The sequence below is a fragment of the Leiobunum rupestre genome, chromosome 5 (assembly GCF_980474605.1).
Source record: "Leiobunum rupestre chromosome 5, qqLeiRupe1.1.hap1, whole genome shotgun sequence".
Lineage (NCBI taxonomy): Eukaryota > Metazoa > Arthropoda > Arachnida > Opiliones > Sclerosomatidae > Leiobunum > Leiobunum rupestre.
The window spans coordinates 31,469,238-31,485,360 of record NC_143388.1 but is presented as its reverse complement, the minus strand read 5'-3'; the positions used below and the strand labels follow the sequence as shown (position 1 = coordinate 31,485,360).

Below are 16,123 nucleotides of genomic sequence, written 5' to 3'. Positions count from 1 at the left end.
TAAATCGTACTTTAGTTTTGATTTTAATGATAAATTATCGATTCGACCGATTATATTGATTAAATCGTGATTAAAATGATAAAGACGCACCCAAAATGGAAGTGACCTGCCCCTCGTATAGACCTTACTTGATTAGATCCCAAGGAGCTGCTTTACTTGGAACAACTTGTTAGTACGATCCGTAGACAAAGCGTCTCTTTCCGACACCAACAGATGTCGTTAGTGTATCGACTATTTGTCAAATGCCGAGAAAGAGAGAGAAGCATATTCGCGGACTGAATTCGAGCGGGAGAAGATATTATTTCAAACTACAGGCTATGTCGCGCCCAGAAGGCAATAACCCCGCCCTCAGCAGCTGGAGACAAGCGCTACATTCTCTCAGCAGTCTCCGAGACTTAAACATCCCAACGCGAGCCCTAGCAGGGTTTTGCGGCAAAAAATTCTTATCAATTAGAGCTGCCGACTTGACGAAGGTCAACATTTTCTTCAAGGCTTTTCCGTATTATCTCTCAACTGATTAAGTACGAGCGCCTCGGAAACACGCCGTCACACTTGTCGTATTCAAATGACTTCAGCATCGGACGCGAAAAAATGTTGCGAAGTAAAGCGGTGCTGAACAAATTGAGCTACGCCAAAAGAAACGCTTTGCTAGCTTTGCAACGAAACCTGAGCCAAGATGAGGAGTACAGAGTTCCGAAGAGCGCGGACGTGGTTGTCATCGGTGAGTTATGTCTGTCTGGTTTAGAGTAAAAAATCGCGCCCCAACCAGGAAACAAATATGAGCTAACTTCGATTTAAAACCTACGCATTCGGACAATGACGGAGTGTCTCGCCGCTGTCGGGTTCTTATTCAGGGTCATCAGACAGTCAGTCTAGTGATTTGTTAAAAACTATAAAATCGTGACTGTCCAAAATTTAATTTCAGGTGGAGGAATCATAGGATGCAGTACCTTGTACCACCTGACCAAACTCGGCTGCAAAAATGTGGTGCTTATAGAAAAAGAAAAATTAACTGCTGGGACAACATGGCACACCGCTGGTAGGGATATGTAACGTTAAATATTACTGTTGAAACTTAGTTTTGAAATCTCGAAATATAGTAATAAAGAATTTATAACGGTCAATATGAAAATCTAACCTCACGAGTATAAAGATATTTTGAATATTTTTTTCTTTCGAACTAAGGACTAATATGGAGGTTACGACCCAACGACACGGACATACAAATTCTAAACCACACTCGTCACCTCTTGCACGAGGTTCTGGAGAAGGAGACGGGCATCCATCCCGGATGGGTTAACAACGGAGGCCTCTTCGTTGCCAACTCGAAAGAACGGCTGGACGAATACAAGCGTCTTATGACCGTTGGTTATTTTTACAATGTCTTTTCGGCACCATGTTGCAAATATATATTTCCAATCGTGTGCAGATCGGGAAAGCGTTCGGAATCGAATCTCACGTCTTGTCCCCGTCCGAAACGAAGGAACTCTACCCGTTGATGAACGTGGACGACGTCTACGGGACACTGTACAGTCCAGGAGACGGAACGGTGGAGCCGGCTGGCTTCTGTACAGCCCTGACCAGAGCCGCCACTAAAGCGGGAGCTAAAGTCGTTGAAAAGTGTCCCGTTATGGGTATCACCTTAGACGAAGATGATTTCGGAGTCAAACGCGTCAAAGCGGTCCAAACACCCTTGGGTCAAATTAAAACTAAAGCGGTTGTCAACTGCACCGGTGAGTCACGAGTTAGAAACATGAGGTTTTTAAAAATAATAATGATGGAATATTTTGTCCGCGACAGGAATATGGGCGCCGTACATAGGAGCCATGGCCAGAGTTCGAGTGCCATTAATCGCCATGAAACACGCCTACGTTGTCACTGAAAAGATCGAAGGTATTGCCGGTATGCCCAATGTCAGGGACCACGATTTGTCATTGTACTTGAGACTGCAAGGCGAAGCATTGTGCATTGGCGGTTACGAACCCAATCCGATATTCTGGGAGAAGGCACGAACGTTAGAAGTGGAACCTAATATTTTAGGCTCACTCAATTAAATCGTACTTAGGTTCAGAAAGATTTCGCATTCGGACTTTTCGAGTTGGACTGGGAGGTGTTCGGCACTCACATTCAAAATGCCCATTTGAGAGTTCCCGCGTTGGAGAAGGCCGGAATTAAGTCGACCGTTTGCGGACCAGAATCGTTCACCCCCGACCATAAGCCCCTTTTAGGCGAGGACGTGGACGTGCGAGGATTCTACCACGGTTGCGGCTTCAACAGTCTGGGGATGAACGCCGGTGGTGGCAGCGGACGGGAACTGGCCAAGTGGGTTCTCTTTGGCAGACCCGACCTCGACATGTACGCTTACGACATCAGGTACAATTAACAACGGTCACGTGTAAATATCAGTATAGTTCGACGTAAAAAAACTTGATGCTCTTATAGACGATTCAGTCGTAACATGACCGACAACCCAAAGTGGATCAAGGAACGAAGCCACGAAGCTTACGTCAAGAACTACTCCATCGTGTACCCCCACGACGAGCCACTAGCTTCGCGGAACGTCATTCAAGATCCATTCCATCACGTAATTGTTGATGATGCCTATACAAGTCCACTCCATTCACGAAGATCAAATTCCGCAATTGTACAATTGATCATTTCAGAAACTGGAAGCGGCAGGTTGCGTCTTTCAAGAACGTCATGGCTGGGAACGACCCGGTTGGTTTTCAAACGAAGGCCCGTCCCCTGTGAGCAACTCTATAATTATGTTCCATCAGCGTGTTAGTTAGGTTAAAGGTTTTTACCGTTAAATTACGCGATCAGGTAGAAAAGTCCATAATAAAAAGGGGCAAAAAAGCTAAACACTAAAAATGTATAGTAATGATAAAACTTACGAAATACTCGGACCAATAGGTCTTCGACAATAAAATTAAAACACTAAATATAAAAGGTATTGTATTGTTAACTCGTGGGACATGAAGGGCTTGCCACCACCCTCCTACACAGTTCAACCAGCCACCTGATTTAAAGGTAACGACTTTTAATAAAAAGTCGCTACCTAATTTGGGGCAAAGGCGGTGCCTTGGGTATTAGAATAGCTTATTATTAATTACTTATTTTAAGATATGCATCTTTAGTGAGAAAACACGTAAAAACAAACGATCGCACGCCAAACCTACGTGGCTACCTGCACGCTAGACTATGAAGAAGAGGCAAAGAACAATATAAGGGCTTAACGAGAGCATAAGATATTCAGGAATTTGGGGCAATACATAATTCCCTCCCCTCATTTTTCTAACCACGTGTTATACGTAGTGAAATACAGTGGTTTTTGAGGAATTATCCTACTAAAAGTACCCTCGCTTTAGTAGTGCTTTCATTCCTCATATCTACTAGAACGCCTTTCGTGAATCTAAAACCACGTACCTCATTATTAAGAAATTATATTTGGATAAATATCCAAACTATAATGAAAATAATTAAATTATAGCTCGGATATTGTTGTTTATATGTTAATTAAGGGTTCATTTAAAAAATAAACACTAAATATGAAACAATAAAGTTTTCAAGTGAGAAAACCTCTTCAGGGCGGGCACGCTTCCTCTAATAGTCTTAATCGATAGCTACGCCGCCAAATTTTCGTTTTGAAAACGAAAACATTTGAGAAAGTTGGCCGTTTTCGGTCTATCGAAATCTGGCAGCCTTACCTGCCTTCCGGCCTGTATCTCCATACCAAAAATGGCCGACGATTACGCCGCCGCAAATATTCTACTAAACTGATCGGCAGCGTTTTTGACCATTATTTTGAATTATCGACTAAGACTATAGAAGAATTGGGTGTTTCTACTATCTTTCTAGACTAGCGCCATGACTCATGAGCGAGAAAAGAGAAAGAGAGAAGCTATGGCGCACCCTACCAAACAAGAAGGGTTCTACTCCCTTTAAAGACTTAGTCAGAATTCCTGCTAAAATTAGTGGTTATTGTTAAGATTTAATACGCGAAAATGTGAAAATCCGGTCCGGTTCCAAGAGCAAAATGCTAATCTCTGAATCTGCCTCTAGGTTTTGACCTACGACTACTACGGAAGCTACGGCCACGAACGCCACCAAAATAGCCCATACGAAGAGAGGCTGAAATACGATTACACCTTCGATTTCCCCAAACAACACGAAACCGTATTTCAATATTAAATTGGTCAATTATTAATATTACGTTCTATTAAATAGAAATGTTCTTTCAGATTAAGAAAGAGTGCCAGGGTTGTAGAAATAACGTTGCCGTCTTCAACATGTCCTATTTTGGAAAGTTTTACATCACTGGTCCTGATGCGCAAGCCGCGGTGGACTACATATTTACCAACGATATGACTAAACCCTCTGGTTGGTACATTTATGTCCGAATGTATTTGGTATTTGCACGAATGTATTCATTTCAACCATGAATATCGAACTGCATTGGGTAGTTTGGTCTCAGACTCTCAGTCGCTAGGATGGGAGGGGCTTCGTTATTATGACGTTATTCACTCGCCGCCACTCAAAACCTGTTTTGTTGTGCCAAGGCTTACGGCGAATTTTATTTCGAAAATTGGAGGATTTTGAAATTTATTTTGCGCGTGAAAATACGCCGCCATGATAGGTATAAAAGCAAGTAAATAAGCCTGCTATAGACTCTTAAACGCACCTTCCAAATCGACCGCCATTACGTTACAGTCTACGGGGAGGGTGATGAAAAAACCGGTTTTGGGGGGATGAAATTTCTGTGCTAGAGGGCTTGCTCGTTGGTTAAATACCTTAATTTATTATTATCATGCGGTTTTGTAGCAGTAAAGGTATTTAGGAAGAATTATAAGTTATTTTCTTCGTCGGTTAAATTGCGCAATCCCGGGAATGAGTCCACGAAAACGCTTGACTTCTGATTGGCTTAAAGGGCCAATACGGCGTTTGAAAAATTCGGCCCGAATTTAGCACGTGGTAGCAGATACGACCACTCCTATTCTGGAAACTAGCGCGTGAAACAGATCGTTTTCAAACGTCAGTGTGACCCTAGCTCAAGAGTAATGAATTCGATATTCATGTTGAAATGAATAAATTCATACTGGGTTACATTACTCGCTTTAGGGTCAACGACATACACTTGCATGTTGAACAAAAGAGGGGGTGTCGAAGCTGATCTGACCGTTAGTTGTATTGAACCAGGAGAAGGATCAGCCTGCGATCCCAGTTTTAAAGGTACATTTCCAGAAACTCAGCCATTGGTCTCAAGTATCGAGTGAGAGCGTATAGGGTTGAATTTCGCAGGTCTAGGATTTTACGTGGCGGCTGGCGGAGCCATGTCCCAACAGGCGTATACTCACATCCTCTCGACCATTCAGGACAAGAGGTTCCGAGTCGACCTTCAAGACCAATCCCGAGATATGGGTCTGTTGAGTGTACAAGGACCAAAGAGGTGAACCTCATTAACCTATAATTTCAACTAAATTACATTTATTTTTTCATTACGAACGGTCTTAAGTTTTAAACCGTAGAATTTAACATAAAAGTGGCAGAAATTTATAAGAAAAAATCTAAAAGAAAAACTTTTTAAAAGATATTATTCTGAACTCCCTTATTCGTCATGTAATCCAAATTAGAACAATTTTAAACTGAAGCCTATCAATCAATCAATTCAATCTTATGGTGATTGATTTCTCCATAAAATTACTATTTTTGATCGTAGAGTTTTCTATTTTGAAGATCGATAAAATAAAACCCAAATAAATCTAATGAATAATGGTCTAAATTAGAGAATAGGCTATTTCTAAAGGGAGTATGAACTAAATCGAAAAATTGTCTGCTATATAGTGCTAGCGAAAACTACCCCTAGCTACTGCTAACCCTAGTGGCAAAAGTCGGCGGTGCCCATCAAAATGCAAATAAAAGAATCTATAGGGCAATTCTATACAGGGTGTTTGAAAAGTTATGCAAGTATTTATTGCCATTTTCCTACGATGAGTTAAAAGAGCGCTTCAAAGTGTGGTCTACTAGCCCTGGAAGTAGGCTGCAACAAAGCGCAAAACCAAGCAGCAGATAAATGTGAACATTAAGGTTTGGGTTCGTGTGATAGTTAAGAAAGGACTTTGTAAACAAATCGAGGTAACCAGCGTAAAAGAGTAACTTAAACAGTATTTAAAGTCCCCGCTGCTTGGTTTTGCGCTTGTTGCAGCCTACTTCCAGGGGCTAGTAGGTCACACTTTGAAGCTCTCTGGAGCTCTTTTAACTCATCGTAGGAAAATGGGGGGAAAAGGCATACTTCTCAACTCATCCCCTACAACTCCTTCAAATTTTTGCATAACCTTTTAAAACACCCTGTATAACCCAAAAAATGCAATCCAATTTTAATTACATTGAACAAATTCAAACACCCTGTATAAAAGTACGTCCGTCATTGGTCAGTTGGCTCTCAGCAGATACTTTTTATGTGTACAAATAGTTTTAATTTTTATTTACGTCATAGGTCAACTATGACGTTTTTAAATAATGCAGTTCTACCATTTAGATATTAAAATTTGAAATATTTCGACTATTAGATCTGTCCAATATTCGGCATATTATACGACGAATATTCGGTACTATTTTCCGACGAATATTCGACAAGATAGTATTTGCATTAATCCTAACTATTCGGTATTCGATAAGAAAAAATTTCATCGGTATTTGGTTCGAAAACTAGTATTCGTCTCGGTATTCGATTAGAAACGTTTTGGTCGGTATTTGGTACGAAAAGTTCTATTCGTCTCGGTATTCGATTAGAAATGTTTTGCGTATTCGATATTCGTCTCGATAGGCTAAAAATGCTATTCACCCAGCCTTCATTTTTATTGACGATTCCGTTTCCCAGCCGTCAACTTCTGCAAGATCTAACTGACGCCGACCTCTCTGACGCGGCGTTCCCATTTTCAAAGCACAAAATCATCAACTTCGCTGGACATAAGGTAAATCACACGCGAGATGAGTTATACCAAGAATGTACTTAGATTAACAGAGAATACGTAGCCGCAGCTACAGCCTCTGTTTTCATGATTCCCTGAAGATATTCTCCGCCTATACGAAGATAGATAACCCGCGATTCAACCCGCGTGTCTTTTAACTAAAGCCACGAATAAGTATTGGTCAAAGCTCGAATTTTCCTGGTAAAGCTATACACTCTTTACCGGGAGAAAGAGGGAAACCTTATACCGTGAAGGCAGAGGGGCGTGGCTTTTATTCCGGGAATCATAAGACGAACCGGGCAGTGGCGTCGCTAGGGTGTTTTAGGGGGCGCTTGAGCCACCTGTAAAATTTCCGAAAAGTGCCTGCTAAAATTCCGAATTTTCCAATTCACTTAACGAAATGTTGCTTCCTATAGTGCGGCAAGCATTTTTACGAACCTTGAGTTTGTTCGAACTTAAAAATGGGCATCAAAAATGTAATTTTTCCTAGTCGGCCTTATTGTTTTAGCTTTACAAATCTTTTTGGGAGTGCTTCCCTCCGCCATATCGCTCAATGGGACGCCCCTGAATAGTGGTTATGGCTTAAGCGCCACCAGTTTTGAAATCCTGGTGACGCCACTGGAACAGGGTTCTACCACATACTCTTGGTTAGCCAGAATTCATTCTTGGTTATACAAGACGAAAAACGTCTATTCCCTTTGACGTAGGTGAGGGCGTTGAGGTTATCGTTCGTGGGCGAATTGGGCTGGGAACTGCACATTCCCAACGAGAATTGCGTCGCCGTTTACGAAGCCCTACTCAAAATCGGACATAAATACGACTTGGTGCAAGCCGGATATCGAGCCATCGACTCGCTAAGTATCGAGAAGGGCTACCGTCACTGGCACGCCGACATCCGGATGGACGACACTCCCTTGGAAGGTGGTCTGGCCTTCACTTGCAAACTGAAGTCATCCACTCAGTTCATAGGCAAGGAGGCTCTGGAGGAACAACGCAAAAGGGGACTTAGAAAGAGGCTGGCCTGCTTCACCATTGACGACAAGTAGGTTGATTCGTAGCTTCACTAATTGCCTTCGGTAAAGGAGTTACTTCAACCATCGATAAATAACCCTCAGAAGGAGTTGTTAGGCAAGCATATAAATGTTAGCCCGTTTTCATCTAGCTTATCAAACAGCGCGCCCTCTAGCGCGCCTCTCGGGAGTACGAAATTCACCACATAATCACAAAAATATGGCCGCGTCCTAAAGATTAAACGAGGTGTCAACCGTGTCATTGATAAATGGTAAATAGATTTTTATGATTTTTCAGCTAGCACTATTATAAAAAATGTTGGCATAAATACTTATTTATTAAGTAAGATGGTTAAAAATAAATGAAACTTAATTGTTGAGTTTTTTTAAAGTGTAAGTTAAATAAATAGTTTTTAACTTTTAAGCCTTTGCTGAAGTTATTTATAATTTGCAGATATTTTTTAACCCAATATCAAAGAATAATTATTAAATCTATTGAGAAGATAAATGACATAAATTTCAAGCAGCCTTTCAGATACTAAAATAAGTTTAATAAAATCTGCTGGATTTTCTGCTGAATATACCAATGTATAATTAACCCGACATCAGTAAATAGCCATATTGTCCTAAATTTTCGTTTCCGCTAAATGTCGGAAGGTAGCGCTACGTTAGTTGCACGTGACAGTTCTAGGGGAAATTCTCTATAGGATCTTTTGCTTGCCTTACTAGTCCTTCTGGGGATTATTCGCCATGCGTCAAGTGGCAGATATTTAAACTGAAGGCGCGTATGTTTAAGGCATTAAACGTCAAGGGCGTATTTAAGGGGGGGGTTTGGGGGTTAACCCCCCCCTCCCCGAAATGCTGATGACGACTGGGTGGGGGTGCTTAATAAAAATCAGTGAAACTTCTATCAGCACCCCCCCCCCTTGAAATTTTCCCTCAAAAACCCCCCCTGAAATAAAACCCTGGATGACTTGAGCCTAAGGTGATACCTAACTGATTATTATTATTTATTATTATTTTATTTTGTTCCTCATTTCCACCATGGTAACGCTCAACTTAGCGGAAGTGGGTTCGTAACTTTGGTCGTGGGTATAAAAAACCAATCTCTCCCGCTAGGTGGCGTTCGAAAGACTAAACTAACCGTATTTTAACGTTGAGGTACGGTGAAAAATGTATATTGATAATGACTATATTGGCACGATCCACAGTGGGGAATTTTCAAAAAAAGGTGGCTTTAGTTTCACCCTAAATTTGTTTTTTAGGCTACTGATTTCGAATCCGATATCAAAAACTAGGGAATTCAAAATGGCTGATCCCATATGGTGGATCAAACTACAAAATATTGCCTATTTATATAAAAATTGGTATTCGAGGTTTTTGGTGTCCGTGATTACGAATTCGTGATCACAATTTCGATATTTTACCAAATGGTCGTTCCAAAATGTTGCTAAAGCTAAAGTTCATTCGCTATATCCGTAATTGTAATTTCTAAAAATTCAATGAAATCATATGTTATTCGCTTGGTAGCAAAACCCAATCAGTGTAGCTAAAATGGTCGGACTACTAGGGTAGCAGATATTAGCAGATAATTTTAACAAAAATTTTACAAAAATACATCACACTAAAAGCTACCATGAGTCTATTATATTATTCTATAAGTTTGAGGAATATTTTACTGAGAGCTAGTAAAGGAAGTGACGTCATCACAAGAAGAAAATCTCCCCCTAGCGAGGCGCTGTAAAAGGCTACGTGAGACGCGTTAGCGAGCGGACACAAACGGCGACAAAGCCCGTAATGCAATTTGTCTTGTGAATAGCTCTCAGTAAAACTTGTGCATGTGAAGAATAGGAAGTGTCACACTTATGTAATAATATTTATACACTTATAAAGCTACATATCTAAATTTAGGTGGACCTGTTGATACTCATAACTTTAACTCATATTGAAATACTTAAATGCTCATTTTTAAACATATTTATAAACACTAATTTTACAAATTAATTTTAATATGAAAAAATCATATAAAAAAGTTGTTCGGTACAAAATAAGCTACAAACCTCCAGGAATAGAATACATTTCCAAAAATCGGACTAAAACCAAAATAAAAAACAATATCCACTTAACCCAGTATTTTGCTTTACTCTAGCAAGACCCGTCTGAATTTGAAGGTCACTTTTGAACCATCGCAAAACGACTGCTTTGTGTGATATCCTAAAAGTATCAACGGAATTTAACGCAGAAATTATCTAACATTGAAAGTCTGTAAAAGTTTAAACTGATATTTAAAAGTCGATTTTTGAGTTTTGACCACCTTTTTTTTGAAAATACCCTGCTGTGCGATCCACGGGCACCCAGGTCTAATCCCCGAAATGATAGTGTCGATAGATATAATTTTTAGTGAACCAATGAAATACAATGCCGATTTGATTGACTTTCTGGGGGAGGAGCCGAGGGGCAGGTCACTTCCTTGATTAACGACGCACCCCTCAAAAGACTAAATCCGATTTAATCGTGATTATTTTGATTAAATTCAATTTAATCACGATTAAGTTGATTAAATCACGTTTAATCATGATTTGAATGTTTAAATCTGATTTAATCATAATTTGAATGTTTAAATCTGATTTAATCTTGATTTCAATGTTTAAATCTGATTTAATCATGATTTGAATGTTTAAATCTGATTTAATCATGATTAAATGATTAAATCGTGATTAAAATGATTAAATTTAATTAAAATGATTAAATCTAATTAAAAATATTAGATAGCGATTAGAATGATTAAATCTCGTTTAAATGATCAAATCCTGATTAAAAAGATTAGATCATGATTAGAATGATTAAATCTCGTTTAAATCGTGATTAGATTTTCTAGTCTTGATTAGATTTTTTAATCTTGATTACCCTGATTTAATCATTTTACTATGATTAAGACGCACCCAAAATGGAAGTGACCTGCCCCTCGGGAGGAGCTTACTGTTAGAGCGTGAGATGGATTAAGGGAGAAACGCTAATAATAGTTTCTATGGTTCCAATTAGGAGCAACAAACGCAGCACTGCCCAGACAAGGAGAACGCAACCCGTCAAAAGTCGTGCATTTTCTGGTGTAAATTTTTCATTGGTTAGGCGCTTTAGCGCCTGCTGACGTCGGAAGGGGAAAATTCGGAAATTGTCTTCCTCCCTGCCCGTACAATGTTCAGCGTAAAGGCTCGTCCAATGAAATTTGTACGCAACACTGCGTTAGCGTGTTTAAAGGCTAGCTGCGTTCTCCTTGCGTTTGTTGCCAACATAGTCATTACCAGTATACATAAATCCAGTCATAGTCCATCCTTTAGCGAACTTAAATAATTAATCCACGATTTAAGACAAGCGTGACGTATTCACTTTGAACGGATAAAGGTTTCGTAGAAGTGCTTATCGGCCATGCGTGGTTGGGTAATGTTTTTCAGGACATCTCCTTTGGTGGGCTTGGAGACCATCTGGAGAGACGACCGCGTGGTCGGGTTCCTGCGACGGGGTGACTTCGGATTCGCAATCGACCGCAGTATCGGTTACGGCTACGTCACCGACCCGGACGGCGCCGTGGTGACTCCGGACTACCTGAGCAAGGGTAGCTACCAAATCGAGAGTCTGGGGGTCAGAAGGGATGCCGTTTTCCACGCCAAGTCGCCATTTGACCCCGCCAACAAAAGGGTTCAAGGAATCTATCAGTAGACGCATTTTTAATTCAATACTAACCAAGTCCGTTTTCAAGAGAACATTTTGCAATCTGAAAAAACAACCCCAAGATATGTTAAATCTTCCTATAAGTATAAAATACAATATATATGCAACGTAATTACTCATAAGTATGCCTTTGTGTAACATTTCCATAGAAAAAAATTAATTGAGACCGGCTATTGAGAGGGTTACCAGGAACGAGCTGAACTATAGATTGTCAAAGTTAGAAACGTGTGAGTAATAGGCGCTTCAATAAAACATTTTTAAGGAAAGAAGTAATATTTCCGAGACCCGGGACATGCAAGTTACTGTTTATTTGATGCTGGTTGAAATAATGGAAACTTTAAACCTGTAAACAGAATGTGGTGTTTTTGCTAAGCCTTAATATATCTCATACCGTACAGGTGAAAGGTTGCCAATAATTTTAACAAGTACTATATAAACAGTAACTTGCAAGTCCTGGCTCCCGGAAACATTACTTCTTTCCGATTTCCTTGAAGATGTTTTATTGAAGCTATTCTGCCCCTTTTAAAAATTCGTTTCCTTTCTATAAAGTTGATGACGCGTTTTTCGTCACGTAGTTGGAAGTGACGTAATTTGCGTCATACTTAAGAGTGATTATGTTACATATGATTATATATCGCTCTCAGTCATTACCAAAAGTTAACGATAAATGTCAAGTGATTTCTATATTGTGAATGGGTGAATTCGAATAAACTACATGCCATCATCTTATTGCGTCTTCATTTTATCAAAATAGTCCATGCTTTACAACAATAAAATTTAATGCAAGTGGCGGATCTAGTGTAGTAACCGAATGGTCTGATAGATGTCGTTTTCAGCAGTGTGTCCAACTTACAATGTTAGTGTATTAAGTCCGAGTGGTTGAGATTATAGTACATTAAGTATTTTTTTAATAATTACGTGTCATTTTTACGAGTAAGAATTAAGAGACTATTTTCCTGTTTTGAAACTACGGATTATACATTAGCTCTGTCTGTGTATTATTCACGTAAATCGTTCAGTGTCATACTTATTACTATTATGTTGGTTATGGTAAAATGTGTTAAAAAACGGATTAGCTCGTTTCGAAGTATTTAGTATTTAAAATGCGTTTTCTGTGTTGTATTTCGCATTTTAAAATTATTATCCGAGAAGTATATAGTATTTAAGTACTTTATCCATTAAATATTTAATATTTTAAATACTTTATATATTATATATTTAATATTTTAAATACTTTATATATTATATATTTAATATATTAAATACTTTATATATTATATATTTAATATATTAAATACTTTATATATTATATATTTAATATATTAAATACTTTATATATTATATATTTAATATATTAAATACTTTATATATTATATATTTAATATATTAAATACTTTATATATTATATATTTAATATATTAAATACTTTATATATTATATATTTAATATATTAAATACTTTATATATTATATATTTAATATATTAAATACTTTATATATTATATATTTAATATATTAAATACTTTATATATTATATATTTAATATATTAAATACTTTATATATTATATATTTAATATATTAAATACTTTATACATGAAGTATTTAGTATTTTAAATACTTTATCCATGAAGTATTTCGTATTTTAAATACTTTATCCATGAAATATTTATTATTTCATTTTAAATACTTAATCCTTGAAATATTTATTATTTTATTTCAAATAAAATGCAAGTCGTATTATCTAGAGTTTTATTTCAAATAAAATGCATGTCGTATAATCTAGAGTTTTATTTCAAATAAAATGCATGTCGTATAATCTAGAGTTTTATTTCAAATAAAATGCTTGTCGTATAATCTAGAGTTTTATTTCAAATAAAATGCATGTCGTATTAGCTAGAGTGTTATTTCAAATAAAATGCATGTCGTATTATCTAGAGTTTTATTTTAAATAGCAAGAGGTAATTTTCGGGTGAGCCTGATTTCCCTTTTTCGTATAAAATCCGGTGAGGGCGGCGGAAGCAGCGAAAGTAAATTTGTCGCTTTCGGTTTAGTCGTTAAAGCGACTCAACATAATAGGAGTGTAGACACAAGTGACCGCACCATTAGAGAGGACAGTCGGTGTTTGGGGCGTCGCGGTGGAGGCAGCGGGGGGTGGTCACGGGCGAGTGGGCGCGTAAAAGCCTGGGAGAGTCAAGCGGGAGTCAGTCTTGCACGCAAAAGTCACCTTTCGACCCCGCCATAACAATCAAAACAATCACGGCTCAGGGTGAAAAGAACAGACACCCCCCTCAACGGCGATTCATTACCAAGCTAATCGTACAAAGATCCCCCACCCGATCTCTGGGACATTTTATCAGTAGGAGACACTGAACAATTTTAGGGACTTTGCCCCGTCGAATAGATATAAAAAAACAAACACAATTGATGTAGGAACATTATCTTCAAACGTAGCTTACCTAACTTAAACATCGATCAATGATAATTAGTTTTAATACAACTGACGTATAGGTTTCGTTTATTTCAAAAGATTTAGTGTCTGGCCAACAGAATTTATTTCAAAAGATTTAGTGTCTGGCCAACAGAATTTATTTCAAAAGATTTAGTGTCTGGCCAACAGAATTTATTTCAAAAGATTTAGTGTCTGGCCAACAGAATTTATTTCAAAAGATTTAGTGTCTGGCCAACAGAATTTATTTCAAAAGATTTAGTGTCTGGCCAACATAATTTATTTCAAAAGATATCGTTTCTGTCCTGAAGAGCTTATTTCAAAAGATATCGTTTCTGTCCTGAAGAGCTTATTTCAAAAGATATCGTTTCTGTCCTGAAGAGCTTATTTCAAAAGATATCGTTTCTGTCCTGAAGAGCTTATTTCAAAAGATATCGTTTCTGTCCTGAAGAGCTTATTTCAAAAGATATCGTTTCTGTCCTGAAGAGCTTATTTCAAAAGATATCGTTTCTGTCCTGAAGAGCTTATTTCAAAAGATATCGTTTCTGTCCTGAAGAGCTTATTTCAAAAGATATCGTTTCTGTCCTGAAGAGCTTATTTCAAAAGATATCGTTTCTGTCCTGAAGAGCTTATTTCAAAAGATATCGTTTCTGTCCTGAAGAGCTTATTTCAAAAGATATCGTTTCTGTCCTGAAGAGCTTATTTCAAAAGATATCGTTTCTGTCCTGAAGAGCTTATTTCAAAAGATATCGTTTCTGTCCTGAAGAGCTTATTTCAAAAGATATCGTTTCTGTCCTGAAGAGCTTATTTCAAAAGATATCGTTTCTGTCCTGAAGAGCTTATTTCAAAAGATATCGTTTCTGTCCTGAAGAGCTTATTTCAAAAGATATCGTTTCTGTCCTGAAGAGCTTTAAAAAGACTTCGTTTCTGGACACAAGAAATCATTACAAATAAAGATTGTTCAATGACAACCACTTTAAAGCTACTTCTTGTAAGAATCGAGCGCTGTATAGAGTGGGGTTTCATTATTTCTTGGTAATTTGCTGAGTAGTTCGATTTGAGATTTAATATATCGTCTTCATTATTCCAGATTTGTTCATTTATATGGTATGAAGCATTGAGTAACGCGTTGTCATTAGAATGGTATCAATGGTGTAGTCGATAAAAAGGCGTGGTTGCAACTTCAAACGATATCTCGTAAAGGTGTCCGTAGCCTATAACACTGCTATAGAATCATTAATAATATATTGTGGATGCTTGTTTTAATATAGCAATAGTGGATTTCACGGGATTAGTTGGGAATGTTTCAGTAGGATGAACACAACCAAAACCTAACTGCTTGTAGCATAAAATATCGTGCCGAACAACGTACAACACGTAATTAACATTGCCACGCTAAAACCAAAATAATAATATTAAAATATCCATTAGTTTCTTCTAGTTTATTATGCTTGGGTATGGATTACAGTTTTGTCAATTTGACATTTCTCTAGAAAAACTTCAAGTGGGTAAATAAACAATTCTAGTAACGGTATATAGCTCTAAGCTAGGAGCAACAAACACAACACCCCACACAAGGAGAACGCAACCCGTCAAAAGTCGTGGATTTTCTTGTGTACGTTTTTCATTGGTTAGACGCTTTAGCACCTGCTGCCGTCGGAAGGGGGAAATCATAGATATAGGAAACGTATATAAAGGTCTAGATAAAATATTTCAAAGGGAGTGAATACGGAGGTGACAGCTAGCAGAAACGCATAATTTCTGCAGGCTATCCTTATAAGGCGCTATCTATCGGTAAGAAAGCTCGTGCTATCGTCGCGAGAGCCATTGTCTAATGCTTAAAAATTATACTAAAAGTCACCAACAGATGGTGTCTAAAGACAACGGCCTGCGGAAAGGTCAAGCACTTAGTACTAAAATGCTAAGAGAGCTCGCGCTCTTGGTCACGTGCCTTCCTCGGTGTCTGCTAG

At 38.1% G+C, this 16,123-nt stretch overlaps 1 protein-coding gene across 1 annotated transcript; it reads left to right on the top strand.

Moving 5' to 3' along the window:
• The first annotated feature begins 515 nt into the window (after positions 1 to 515).
• On the top strand, positions 516 to 12,431 carry Sardh (Sarcosine dehydrogenase). Its single transcript, XM_090174781.1, has 15 exons — positions 516 to 721; positions 926 to 1,039; positions 1,186 to 1,364; positions 1,430 to 1,733; positions 1,801 to 2,006; positions 2,066 to 2,373; positions 2,443 to 2,584; positions 2,664 to 2,747; positions 4,063 to 4,176; positions 4,242 to 4,380; positions 5,119 to 5,229; positions 5,299 to 5,446; positions 6,878 to 6,971; positions 7,676 to 8,010; positions 11,431 to 12,431. Exons 1-15 carry the CDS (start codon positions 592 to 594, stop codon positions 11,693 to 11,695), a joined length of 2,673 nt encoding a protein of 890 aa, XP_090030907.1. The 5' UTR covers positions 516 to 591; the 3' UTR covers positions 11,696 to 12,431.
• Positions 12,432 to 16,123: the final 3,692 nt, after the last annotated feature.